This window comes from Scylla paramamosain, chromosome 15, assembly GCF_035594125.1.
Source record: "Scylla paramamosain isolate STU-SP2022 chromosome 15, ASM3559412v1, whole genome shotgun sequence".
NCBI classification, from domain to species: domain Eukaryota; kingdom Metazoa; phylum Arthropoda; class Malacostraca; order Decapoda; family Portunidae; genus Scylla; species Scylla paramamosain.
In genome coordinates this window covers 6,048,512-6,061,011 of record NC_087165.1, presented here as the reverse complement: position 1 = coordinate 6,061,011, position 12,500 = coordinate 6,048,512, and the positions used below count along the sequence as shown (strand labels likewise).

Below are 12,500 nucleotides of genomic sequence, written 5' to 3'. Positions count from 1 at the left end.
TCTTCTTTCAATTGTCATGTATCGCATTCATTCCGTCGTCCCTCTCACCATCCTTCTATATTCCTTCTGTCGTTATCTCTGCTCGAAATTTATGGTCTCTTTTGATGTTTGATTAGTGTTCCTTCCCTGTCCATCTTCATGTATCACAGTCTTTCTCCCTTCCCCTCTTACCCCTTCCTTTCTTATTCCTTCTCTCCTTGTTTTCTTTCTCCAAGTGACTGGGGATCATAATTTTCTTGGTTTACCTTTTATTTTCATGGATTTAGTTTCAGAGACGGACAGACAGAAAGATAGGCAGACACAGTCACTCCTTCCTTTCTTATTCTTTCTCTTTTTTCACTCCTTCTGGCTCTCCTCGAACTGAGCAGTAAGCACAACTTTTTAAATTCTTAGTTCCTTTGTTTTCACACCTTTCCTTTCAGAGACAGACAGGCAGACAAATATACCCATAAACAGACAGATCCACCAGTTTGTATAGGTGCAGCGCCACATTCATGTCGAAGTAGACGGACAGATAAACAGACAGGCAGAGAGAGAAACAGAGAGAATTATAAGGACAGACAGGCAAACAGACAGACAGACAGACAGACAGACAGAAAAATAAACAGACAAATTGACAGAGACAGACAGATAGACAGACGGACAGACAGACAGACGAACAAACAACCAGATAAAAAGATAGACAAATAGACAACCAGGCAGATAGACAGACAGACAAATAGACAGACAGACAGACAGACAGACAGACAGACACACTCACCAGTTTGTGCAGGTGCAACGCCAAGTGCAAGCCGAAGCCGGAGTCACAGCCGGTGATGAGAACAGCGCGGCCCTTTGTGGACACCTGCAGGAGAAAATAAGCGTTAAATGTAGAAAGCAGGAGTCATCTTACGCCAGGCACTTTATTGATACCTGCACGCAAAAGAATAAACTGATAAATAAATGAAATAAATAAATAAACAAGTAAATAAATGACAGTAAGTTAATAAATATAAGTAGATAAATAAGTAAATCATAATAAAAAATAAGAAAAAAAGAAAAAATAAAGAAAAATAAGAAAAAATAAGAAAAATGGTCTCCTCTCAGATCTACTCACTATTTATTTATTTTTTTTTTTTTTTTAAGGGGATGGTATTGTGAGAGACTATTTCTTTTCTCTATTTATATACATATTCTTGTCTTTTTTTTTTTTGCCTCTTGACAGTCGCCGTATACTTAAAACACACACACACACACACACACACACACACACACACATAAGGAATGTATAACTAATTTGACTCAATTCTCTAAAAGTAATGTGTAAATAGATTCTCTCTCTCTCTCTCTCTCTCTCTCTCTCTCTCTCTCTCTCTCTCTCTCTCTCTCTCTCTCTCTCTCTCTCTCTCTCTCTCTCTCTCTCTCTCTCTCTTTCTCTCTCTCTCTGACCTAGCTCTCCTCTTCTCCAATCTTACCCAAATCTGACAAAGTAACCGTGATGACTTCTAGTGACCTCTCCTACCTGTTTACAATACCTGTCTCACCTTTGAACCTGCCTCTCCTCTCTCACCTGACCAAGCTACCTGCGTCTACCTTCCCCCTCAACACTGCTGCTCTCTTGTCTTTAGCGTTTGTGTTGCGTCAGATGTTCAGAGTATAGTGTTGATTATTTGAGGGTCTTAGAATAAGTGTAGGTATTTTTTATACGTCTAGTCTTCTTATTTAGGACTTGTAATGTGTGGTTTGTGGTTAGTGAATATTTGTATCTATGTTTTTTTTTATTTATTTGTATTTTGTGGTGCTTCATGTTGTTCGTATTTCTGTTCCAATAGCGAGGAATATTTTCTCTCTCTCTCTCTCTCTCTCTCTCTCTCTCTCTCTCTCTCTCTCTCTCTCTCTCCTCTCTCCCCTTCCCTCACTTCCTCCTGTCTTAAATCATGTTTATATTTTCTATTTCATGTTTTATTATTTGGTAATTGTATTTGGTAATTGTTCTACAAAAAAAAGTACCTTTGCCTAAAAATCTACTTGTTTTAGAAAAGCTAATTAGTATATAGTACCTTGAAAACCCTGCACCAAATTGATCATGCACAAATAATAGTGATGATAATTCCCAAGTTCTTATCGTCATATTCACCATGTAAAGTTGTTGCTACTAGTCATATCTCAGAGCACTGCCGCGCCAAGAGAGCCGTGAAGGGGTGTCAGTGTGAGCAAGGAGGACGCGTTGTATGACCAGAGCAGCTCGTCCAAGGAATGAATTAAGCAGTCCACAGTCAAAACTCAGACGTATATTCAGAAACGCTTTGCTCTCTCACCACGACTATTTTCAAACACCTCAAAGATGATTAGCCGTGTTCTCAAGACCGTTTCTTCTTCCAGTAATGTAGAAATCTTATTAATGTGTCACTAAATCCATAAAAACACCCTTAAAATCCTGTGTAGTCTCAATTAGAGCCTTTTGAAATAGAGGAGGTGGGGCGCAGAAGTGTTTCAGAATACGGGGCTCACACGCAGCACGGATGAAACGAGTGAAGCAAGGAAAAAAGTGACGTAAGAGAGAAAACGTGTCTCGGGCTGTCGTGGCCGAAGATAAACTACACGGAAACATAAATCGGAAGGGGAAGAAAAAATGGGAGAAGGATCGTGTGTGTGTGTGTGTGTGTGTGTGTGTGAGAAAGAGAAAGAGAGAGAGAGAGAGAGAGAGATTAGCACGATCCCACACAATACTTGTAACTATGTAAAGATAAACTAATAAAGGAAGAAACTCCTACGTACGATCGGGATTCTTTTTTATTTTTTTTATTTATTTATTTATTTTTTTTTTTTTTTTTACGAAGGCGGGGAATGCAGTGCAGTGTGTCGCCTCGTGTTCTGCTTTGTCCGAGCTTATCGCGGGCGGCTACGCATCGCTGGCACATTCACCCCGCAAAAAAGCTACGTGGCTGTTTACTAAGCTGGACAGGAAACTCATAAACTGCTCATGGGAATCAATAGGGAAAAAGGTTATATACATCATGAGATTACATCCGGGAAAAATAAAGATGTAATAACTGAATTTGGCAGGGAAACTGTAGTACACCTGACAGGACTGGAAGTTTATGTGATCAGGTTGGAAGTTGGTAAAAAGTTTGATCTGGCTTAAGAATGTAAGAGCATAAGGGAAACTGCAGGAAGCCATTCTTCATAAGGTTATGACATATGTCATAGTAATGGTAGATGTGTATCATAACTTGAAACATCTATCATAAGTCGTATGTCATAAGTTATGACATGAGCGAAACCGTCTATCATAACCGTCTGCTATATGCTATATGCTATATGCTTGCTTGATTTCAAATTGTAAAAGACGAAGCAAAAACTGGCGTCTACTGCTAATTTATAACTTGTATAAATATTTTTTTCGTTTTTATCTATTAGAATAAGAGACACAGTGAGTAAGATAGAATTTCAGTCTTTGAAATACGGTAAATGTAATCCCTTAGGAACGCCTCAATTAAAAAAAAAAAAAACACACAGTGTTCAAATGGTTTGGTAACAAGGAAGGCTCTCTCGACGATCCCCAAGGCCATCACTACTGCACAATGGCATTTTCTCAGCAGCTTTTCCCAGCAGCAAGTTATCTAAGTGTTATGATCACCCTAATTTCGGGGGTAAGTGGATTTCCCCTTTCTGTGTCACTCTGTTAGGCTTCCCTCACTAGATCAGTAACAAAAAGAATACCTGCACCGTCTAAATAATATCTTCTGATGAGTTTCACGTCACTAAGTTCATTCAATACGTCCTATCCGAGTAAATAATTCCTGAGCTGGAGATGTGAGGCAGCCATCTTGGCTGTAGGGTGCGTCTGTCATAAGCCGCTAGGGCAGGGTGGACCCAGTCTTAGCATCCCCTGCGGATTTATGACAGACGCGCGCAGTTTATGACTATGACACGTTTCTACTCGTAGATTCGCTAGGACCTCTTCGTGAATACGGCCCCAGGATCACACGCGGCACCCTTAATATAAAACATACCTACCTATATCAACCATAAATTCACCTAATTTTTCAAATCCCCCTATTAACTCAGCACTAACAATCTGATTACTGAGTCTATTTCATTCATGTAGCACTGTCTTAGAACCTATTGATTTTTATTTATTTTCTAAACCTATCTAGTACATCAAGCATTTTATGTAAGACAGCCACTGGCCTAGGGATACAAACATTTAGAAAATGAAAAGGTCCACTGAGGTGCCAGCCCCTAAAGGAAAAGAGCCAAAAAGGATTATGCAAAACTGGAGAAGTGCCTTAAAACCTACAATTCGTTATTTCTTTTTCTTATCCTGATCTCCAAGCATTATATAGGCTGGACACTGGAAGATTTTTTTATTCTCTTTTTTTTTTATTTCCTGTACTTTGTTTTAAAGATCTTGTACTGTGACCTTAGTGTTGTGAACTAACATCACAATGAAATCTAGCTATACCAGATTTAAACTTATTATTTCGTGTTCTATCCTGATTACAGACCCTGATTTTATTCACATCACAAGGAGTTCCGTGTCTGAGCTCACCTGAGGAAACGCAGAGATGACGTACAGAGTAGCCAGGGCGCCCCACAGGATAAAGAACGAAGACCAACAGCAGGAGGAGATCACAGCACGGGCGGCGACGGTGAGCACGGCACTCACCAGCCCGCACCTCACCACAGCGTCCGTCTTGTCCCACGTCCACAGCATCCTGGAACACGCCTTAATGTGATCGTGAGACGCACAACACCCAGCAAGCCCTTACATTCACCCAGTCCACTCGTGACTACAGCTCAGTATTCAAGGTGAGCAAGGTAGTGTTGTCTTCAAGGTCATGCAGTGTCTCCCCCTATAAGTTCAATGCCACACTTTACTAAGAGTTTCGTTTCTTGTCATTTATAGGACAGTATTCTGAAACACCTGTCCGCACCTCCACTACATTCAGAAGGCTCTAGATAAACTTACACTGGCTTTTAAGGATTTATTTTTTTATAGTTCTATAGTGAAAGATTAACAAGATTTCTACATTATTAACAGGAGAAAACCCAGCCAGTCATCTCTGTGGCCTTCGTAAATAGTCGTGGTGAGGGAGCAAAGCCTTTCTGAATATAGGTCATAATTATACTATAGTTGTTGTTTTAGGGATTCCAGGTTACGTTATAGTACTGTGGCAGCCTCCCCGTCAGCACTGTTCGAACCCGCGCATGTGGTGCTCTTTAGGAATACTTACCACTTTTCATAATATATACAGACAGTAATAGCGAGGTTCAGGCAATAAAATGATATATCCTGACTTTATATTTTCTTAGTTAATAATGATAAATATTCCTAAAGGGTGCCTCATGCTTGGGTTCAGACGAACAGGTTCCCAGGGTACGATGATGCAGCCTTCAGCCCCCAAGACCGTGACTGTTATGTAGTGTGTGTTGTATTCCAATCCCCAGCCAGACGAAGGTCACTTAAGTTTATCGTCTGTCACACTGTAGCTTCTTTCCATCTCGAAGCGTATATAAATGAGGCAAGTTCACTATCACAATGTACTAAGTCTGTATTTCTTTCATAATCGTCAGTATGGTGTGTGTTGTTTCTTATCTCCAGCCAGGCGAAGATAATTCAGTTAGTCATGGTTTATCATGTTGTATCCTTTTTTCACCTGGAGGAGTATGTAGGAGAGACAAGTTCAATACCATAATGTACCAAGTATTTCTTTCCTCATTCATAATTGTCTGTATTAGTTTGTGATGGGTTTCTTATCCTCTGCCAAGCCAGGACGATTTAACCCCATTGTCACTCATGTTGTAGCCTCTTTTCACTTAATGTAGTATACAGATGAGACAAGTTCAGTACCACAATGTATGAAGTCAGTATCTCCTTCCATATTCATAATCGTGGGTTCCTTATCCTCAGCCAGACGAAGGCAGTTTTAGTTCTTCGTTTATCACGTTGTACTCTCTTTTCACCCAATAGATTATTTTTTTATGTAAGAGTGGCTCTGGGCAAGGGCTACAAAAAGGATGAAAAAAAAAAATCTCTTTAAACCTCCCTCTTGAAGGTGTTTAAATCATAAGTATGAAGAAATAACAGAAGCAGCTAGAGAGTTCCAGAGTTTACCAGATTAAACTAGAGAACATAGATTAGAGTGGTACCCTCGTCACATATCAGACCGGAAAAAAAAAAAAACTTCTATAGATGTGTGTGTGTTACTTACAACGCAGCAGAAACTATCCACACCGCACGACAAGTGAAGTGAAGTGATTTAAAACCTTCCGTGGGGCCGAAACAACTAAGGTCATGTGGCGCTAGATGATAAAACTGCACAAAAATACTAATAATGTTAAAATGAAAGGTAAAAGTAACAAAAATAAGATCAAGTTCAAATTTCAAAGAATAAAAAAAATAAATAAGAATAAAATCTACAAACTAAGCGGGCTGGAATCTGAATGTACTCGTACACCGCATAACAAAAGGGAAAGAGTATCAAGTTACAGCAAATGTTTTTTTTTTTTTTTTATCATTATTATTTCTTTTTTCGTCATCTAAGTCTAATACCTTCCAGGGCATTCACTTCACCCTCCTTCTTCCCCTTCCTTCACTTTCTAACTCTCTCTCTCTCTCTCTCTCTCTCTCTCTCTCTCTCTCTCTCTCTCTCTCTCTCTCTCTCTCTCTCTCTCTCTCTCTCTCTCTCTCTCTCTCTCTCTCTCTCTCTCTCTCTCTCACACACACACACACACACACAACTGGAAAGCAAGACAAGCGTAAAATTAAAGGATGACATGAACGTACTGGAGTGCATGAAAATTAAGGGGACGAGGAGAAAGGAAGAAAAAAAAATTGATTGGCATAATATGACGCTACTTGTGAGTCGTGCCTGTAGGAGGAGGAAGAGAAGGAGGAGATAAAGAAGAAGAAAAAGAAGAAGAAGAAGAAGAAATACAACAAGATACAGCTACAACAACTACTACTAGAACAAGAAGGAAGAGAAGGAGGAGGAGGGAAGGAGGGAGGGGGAGGAGAAGAAAGAGGAGGAGGAGGAGAAGGAGGAGGAGGAGGAGAAGAAGAAAAAGAAGTAGAAGAAGTAGAAGAAAAAGAAGAAGAAGAAGAAGTAGAAGAAGTAGGAGAAGAAGAAGAAGATGATGATGATGATGATGATGACGACGATGAAAAAGAGAAAAACCAAGACAACCTGTGTATGTGTGTGTGTGTGTGTGTGTGTGTGTGTGTGTGTGTGTGTGTGTGTGTGTGTGTGTTTGTGTGATCTCTTCTCATTCAGTAGTAACCATGAAATACACGAAGGTGAGTAGCAGAAACAAGAAAGAGACAAGAAAATGGAAAAACTGAACACATAATAGCAGAAACAAAATAAAACGTGGACTTCAAGATATCCAGCGTAACATTGGAAGGAAGGCGTAGAAGCAAGAACAGGAAGGGAGAGAAGAAGTATAAAATCAATGACTCGGCTAGAACATGAAGAAAAACACCTGCTGAGCGAGAGATAAACACCCCATTAGGTTTTATTAGTGGTGCAATGAACGACTGAGCTGGCGGCTGATTTATGGGCGAATTATTCTGTTTGAGTCGGTGCTGAGAGAGAGAGAGAGAGAGAGAGAGAGAGAGAGAGAGAGAGAGAGAGACGAACCACATAAGGAACGATAACAGAAAAAAGTGTAGACGCGCTCAGGCAGACACACACACACACATACTGCACTGAGCCATATGACAGAAAGATAACGTTACCTTGTACAGGGAAGTCAGTCTGTTATCCACGCACACACACTCACACCAGCGGCCTCAGTGAGCGTGTGACTCGTCTTAGGACCTGGGAGACATTCACAAGTCCACCTGAACAATACTGTAAGACTGAATACGTAGCTGAAATTTTGTTTTGCCCCCGTTCTCATGGATAGTATAGATAACATAGATAACATAGATGTAGTGCAGCTGGTTAATCAGCAAATTGTTCCTTATCCCGTGCTGGGTATTTGAAATTATCTTAGTGTCAGAGAAAAAAAAATGTCAACGATTCACTCATTAAGGACGCTCTCTCCAGGATTATCAGCTGACTGACGTTGGACTTTTGAATGTATTAGGGACACTGGCAAAGAGCAAACAAAAAATAGATAAATAAATAAGAAAAAAAAAAGCCCGTTCATGATGCCGTTCGCAAAAATAGAAACTAGTAGATTAGAGAGGAAGGCCAATCCATATTGCTCCCGCGCTATTTGATGCCTCGCTTCACGATGCTTGACTCTTACGGTTTGTATTGACAAGAACAAGAGCAAGACGACAGCATCAACAACAACAAACACTACTACTACTACTACTACTACTACTATTACAAGTACCACTACCACTATAAACTACTACCACCACCACCACCACACTACCATCACTACTACTACTACTACTACTACAGAGAAAAAAACACTAAAGACCGATCACCGGGAGAAAAAGAAAGAGGAGGAAGAGGTGGGGGAAGTGAGGAGGAGATGCAGGCACCAATACTGAAGGCAGATAGGTAGACTTGACAAGACGGAAGCAAGGGAGGGGAGGGAGGGAAGCAATGCAGAGCAGCCGACCAGACCACATGTGAGTTGGGAGGTAAGAGCGAACATGTGGCTGGAGGCTGAGAGGCGAGCAGAGGAGATAACACGAGGGATAAGGAGACGCAGGCACCACACACGCACAGGTCTTTATTCTGAAACACTTATGCTCCGCACCTCCTCTACTTTCAAAAGGCTCTAGTCTAGTTAAAGTTACACGTGGTTTTCAAGGGTGTTTTATAGTTCCAGTAACAGATTAACAAGATTTCTACATCATAAATAGGAGAAACACTCATGAGAACCCGGCCGATAATCTCTGTTGCCTTTGAAAATAGTCTTGGTAAGAGAGCAAAGCGTTTCTGAATACGAGTCATATCAGTCACGGAGAATAAGCAAGTGCTGCGTGTTCTCGGCTACAGCCACAACACCTGCGCTGCGAGGGAGGTGTATAGATCAAGTCAGCTCGCATGTCTCCCTCTCGCTCCTCATGCTCACACTCCCTCTTCCCTCCAGTAACTCGGTGTTCTCTCCCTGTTAGTAAGTCGGGTTCGTCTCCTCAATTTGAGACTTAGTCTAACTTTTCTTCCACACTTTGTGTGTGTGTGTGTGTGTGTGTGTGTGTGTGTGTGTGTTTGTGTGTGTGTTTATTAGTAACCTGTTAGTGCTCACATCTCTCTCTCTCTCTCTCTCTCTCTCTCTCTCTCTCTCTCTCTCTCTCTCTCTCTCTCTCTCTCTCTTTCGATTCCTTTTTTTTTTTTTCTGTTCCTTTGAGATGCACATTTTTTCATTTACAAGTTTACACGCAATTTCACTTCCTGGCGATTTCCCCTGACAGGTTCGCTCTCACAGAAATGTAGCGTAACAGCAGAGGTGCGCGAGATGCTGTGATTCCTAATTCAGAAACCGCAGCATCACTTCTACCATTGCGGCGAGGCGAGGACTGGAAGATAAGGAAGGGAAGGGAAAAATACGTGGAGTAAAGGTTGGCTTTCTTTTTTGGAGGGAAAGTTGCATGGAGAAAAGTTTATTGGGAGTAGACAGTATTGTTGTTGTTGTTGTTGTTGTTGTTGTTGTTGTTGTTGTTGTTGTTGTTGTTGTTGTTGTTGTTGTTGTTGTTGTTGTTGTTGTCGTCGTTATGTTGTTGTTGTTGTTGTTGTTGTTGTTGTTATTGTTGTCATTGTTGTTGCTTTTAAGTAAGAGAGGATCTGACCAAGAACAACAAAAGGACGGAAAGAAAAAGGCTTACTAAAGATGCCACTTCCAAAACAGAATTGTCTAAGAGAATATCCAAACTTGCGAGAAGAAATGTCTTGAAATTACTTAAGGTGTTGTCGGAAAGTCGCATGTCGTAAAACTATAATATTTTAGTATTCACAAATGTAGTTTTTTTTTTTTTTTTTGTCTTGCTTTCCATAAATCGCCAACCTAAAGTTTCAAATTTTCTGTTTCCTTTTTTACTTGTTAGGCTGAACAGTAGTATTTCTTCCGCCAATGTTGCGTCCTCTATCCATTTTTTTTTTCTACATATTTCTAATCCTTCACATTATAATGGAAAATGTAATGTCTCTGTTTCTTTCTCTGCTGACAAATGGTACAAGTCACCTTTTCAAATGTTGGTCGTGCGTGACTCGCTCGTAACATCTTCCTCTATCCCATTTTTTTTTTTTTTTTTTCATTTCATCTAGTCTCGCTCTGCAGTAAAAAAATGTTATCCCTTTTTCTCTCTTCTCGTCACCTGCAGTTCTATGGTTGCATGTGACTCGCTCGTATATTAACTCGTATATTAACCCAAGGCATGTTCTCAATAGCGCGCATGGGGTCAGTAACCCTTCACTTTAAATCAAATTAATTAATTACACCAACCCTCTCATTTTTTAGAACTTAAGATTTTTTATGTTTCATCCCATTTTCCTTTTATATTTTTACTTTTTTTTGTTGTATTTTAACATTTTTACAATAGAAATAATTTTGTTTTTAATATAAATATTTTCAACTACAATCTTTGTTGCTTTTACACTTTTGTAGCGGCGCCATATGACCGCTATGTTGCGGCGCCAAAACCTAAATCAATCAGTCAGTCAATCAATAGCGCTCAAAGATTATATTCAAGTTTGTTATAAGAAGAAGAAGAAATAGCGTGCCATTAATAAAAAAAAAAAAAAGACGAAGAAAAATAAATAATGTACGTAAATTTGAAATTATATCGGGTACGAGTTCTTTCTTGCGCATTAAACAATCAGGTTACTAATGTATTGTATTCTCTTTGGACAGTTAAAAAAAAAAATGAAAAATAAGAAACAAATGAACAAGTAGAGATAATGGAACGAAGAAGAATGAAAAGCAGTGAGTTTTCATTTTTTTATTTCGATTATTCTTTTTAGGTGGTATTCTTAAATGGATCTCTCTCTCTCTCTCTCTCTCTCTCTCTCTCTCTCTCTCTCTCTCTCTCTCTCTCTCTCTCTCTCTCTCTCTCTCTCTCATAATGGAGAGAGCATCAGAGGGGAACAAAGCAAGTGGAAATCCATTAAATTTGTCAAGAATGGAACCGCCACTAGAAGCTAATGGAAAGAGGGAAAAATGTAATGATTTCTCTGATAACAAAACTATACAAAGATTTCTACTAATCTCTCTCTCTCTCTCTCTCTCTCTCTCTCTCTCTCTCTCTCTCTCTCTCTCTCTCTCTCTGTGTGTGTGTGTGTGTGTGTGTGTGTGTGTGTGTGTGTGTTCTAATCATTTGACCATTATAGCTCATTTTAATCACAAGTTGCCTTTCCAACGTCACAAGATATTTTTGACTGGCTGATTAATAGACAGACGGATAGTGTATTGAGAGTAACATATCTCCCTATACAAATAAAATCTTATATACGAGACACGATCACCAAATTTAAGGCCTCGATACCTGCTTCACCTTCAGTCGTGTTCAAAACTATGGAACTTGGAACTTGAACCAGCCAATCAAACACCTCTCAGATCAGTTGATCGGCGCCTCTTATCCTGTGTGTTCGCACCGCTCCTGGCCACGAGTGTCCCCTGCCAGCAGGCTGTGTGAGTACTCAGCCTTTGGCCAACCTTGCATCGGGCTTCCTCTTCTGTGCTACCGCCTCCTCTTCTGTGCTACCGTGCTGCTATTCAACACCAAGGTAAGGTGTTCATGTTGGTGGCCGCTTTTGTGATTGGCTCGGGTGGTTTAGTCTTGTGGGAAATGACGCTATTGTGTGTGTATGTGTGTGTGTGTGTGTGTGTGCTAGCTCGCTAGCGTTTCTTTTTTTCTTTTATTTTCTCTTTTCCTTGTTCTTATCCTTTTTTATCCTGGGTTATCATCTGTTACATTCATTAGTTATTATAAGAAAAGTGTTTTTACGTTAACCAAAAGCGTGAGTCATTATGCTACTAACATTTTTGTGTTCTCTGTTCATGAATATGGTTTGAATCATAAATATGGTTTTGATGTGATATGATATTGTTTTCCTGCTGATCGTGAGGTAGTGATTCCCGTACTGCTTAGGTACACAGGTATGCATGTGTGTGTGTGTGTGTGTGTGTGTGTGTGTGTGTATGTGTGTGTGTGTGTGTGTGTGTGTGTGTGTGTAACAGACCGAAACTTCATTAACCTGACGAAAGGTAACACACACACACACACACACACACACACACACACACACTTTGGGCCCGATTTTATTCGCCCTCGCGGTAGACCCTGTCATACAGGCCCTCTACTCTCCCCTCAATCTATGGTACTTGGAGGATGGCACCTTAGAGACAGTCGCGGCCGACATCAACAATTTATTCCCATCCCTTCGAGAACTCGGCCTCGAAGTCAACCCGCGCAAGTGTGAGATCACCCACCTCGATGTCAGTGATGGAACTGGAATGAGCAACGGAGGCCGGGCAGTTCCAACAGAGGGCAATGACACAAGCACAGATGACAGTGCAGCTTCCCAATTTAACGGAGACGCCTACACCAGGAT

General features: G+C 40.4%; 1 protein-coding gene and 1 long non-coding RNA gene across 7 annotated transcripts in view; one reads left to right on the top strand and one right to left on the bottom strand.

The window, feature by feature from the left end:
* The window catches only part of LOC135107320 (D-beta-hydroxybutyrate dehydrogenase, mitochondrial-like), a 59,432-nt gene extending 51,552 nt beyond the window's left edge, over window positions 1-7,880 (bottom strand). The window contains exons 1-3 of one of the 2 annotated variants that reach the window (XM_064017027.1): window positions 7,724-7,880; window positions 4,535-4,700; window positions 761-844 (exon numbers count right to left, since the gene is read on the bottom strand). In XM_064017027.1, the coding sequence (XP_063873097.1) occupies window positions 761-844; window positions 4,535-4,699 (249 nt within the window). In that variant the 5' untranslated portion in view covers window position 4,700; window positions 7,724-7,880. Of the gene's footprint in view, window positions 1-760; window positions 845-4,534; window positions 4,712-7,723 lie in introns of both variants that reach the window. The other variant, XM_064017028.1, reaches the window with a different exon arrangement.
* Window positions 7,881-11,492: 3,612 nt separating this feature from the next.
* LOC135107321 (uncharacterized) overlaps window positions 11,493-12,500 on the top strand; it is a 27,188-nt gene continuing 26,180 nt past the window's right edge. For 2 of the 5 annotated variants that reach the window (XR_010271706.1, XR_010271705.1), the window contains exon 1: window positions 11,493-11,672. This is a non-coding gene — a long non-coding RNA (uncharacterized LOC135107321). The remainder of the gene's footprint in view (window positions 11,673-12,500) is intronic. The other 3 variants (XR_010271707.1, XR_010271703.1, XR_010271704.1) reach the window with 3 other exon arrangements.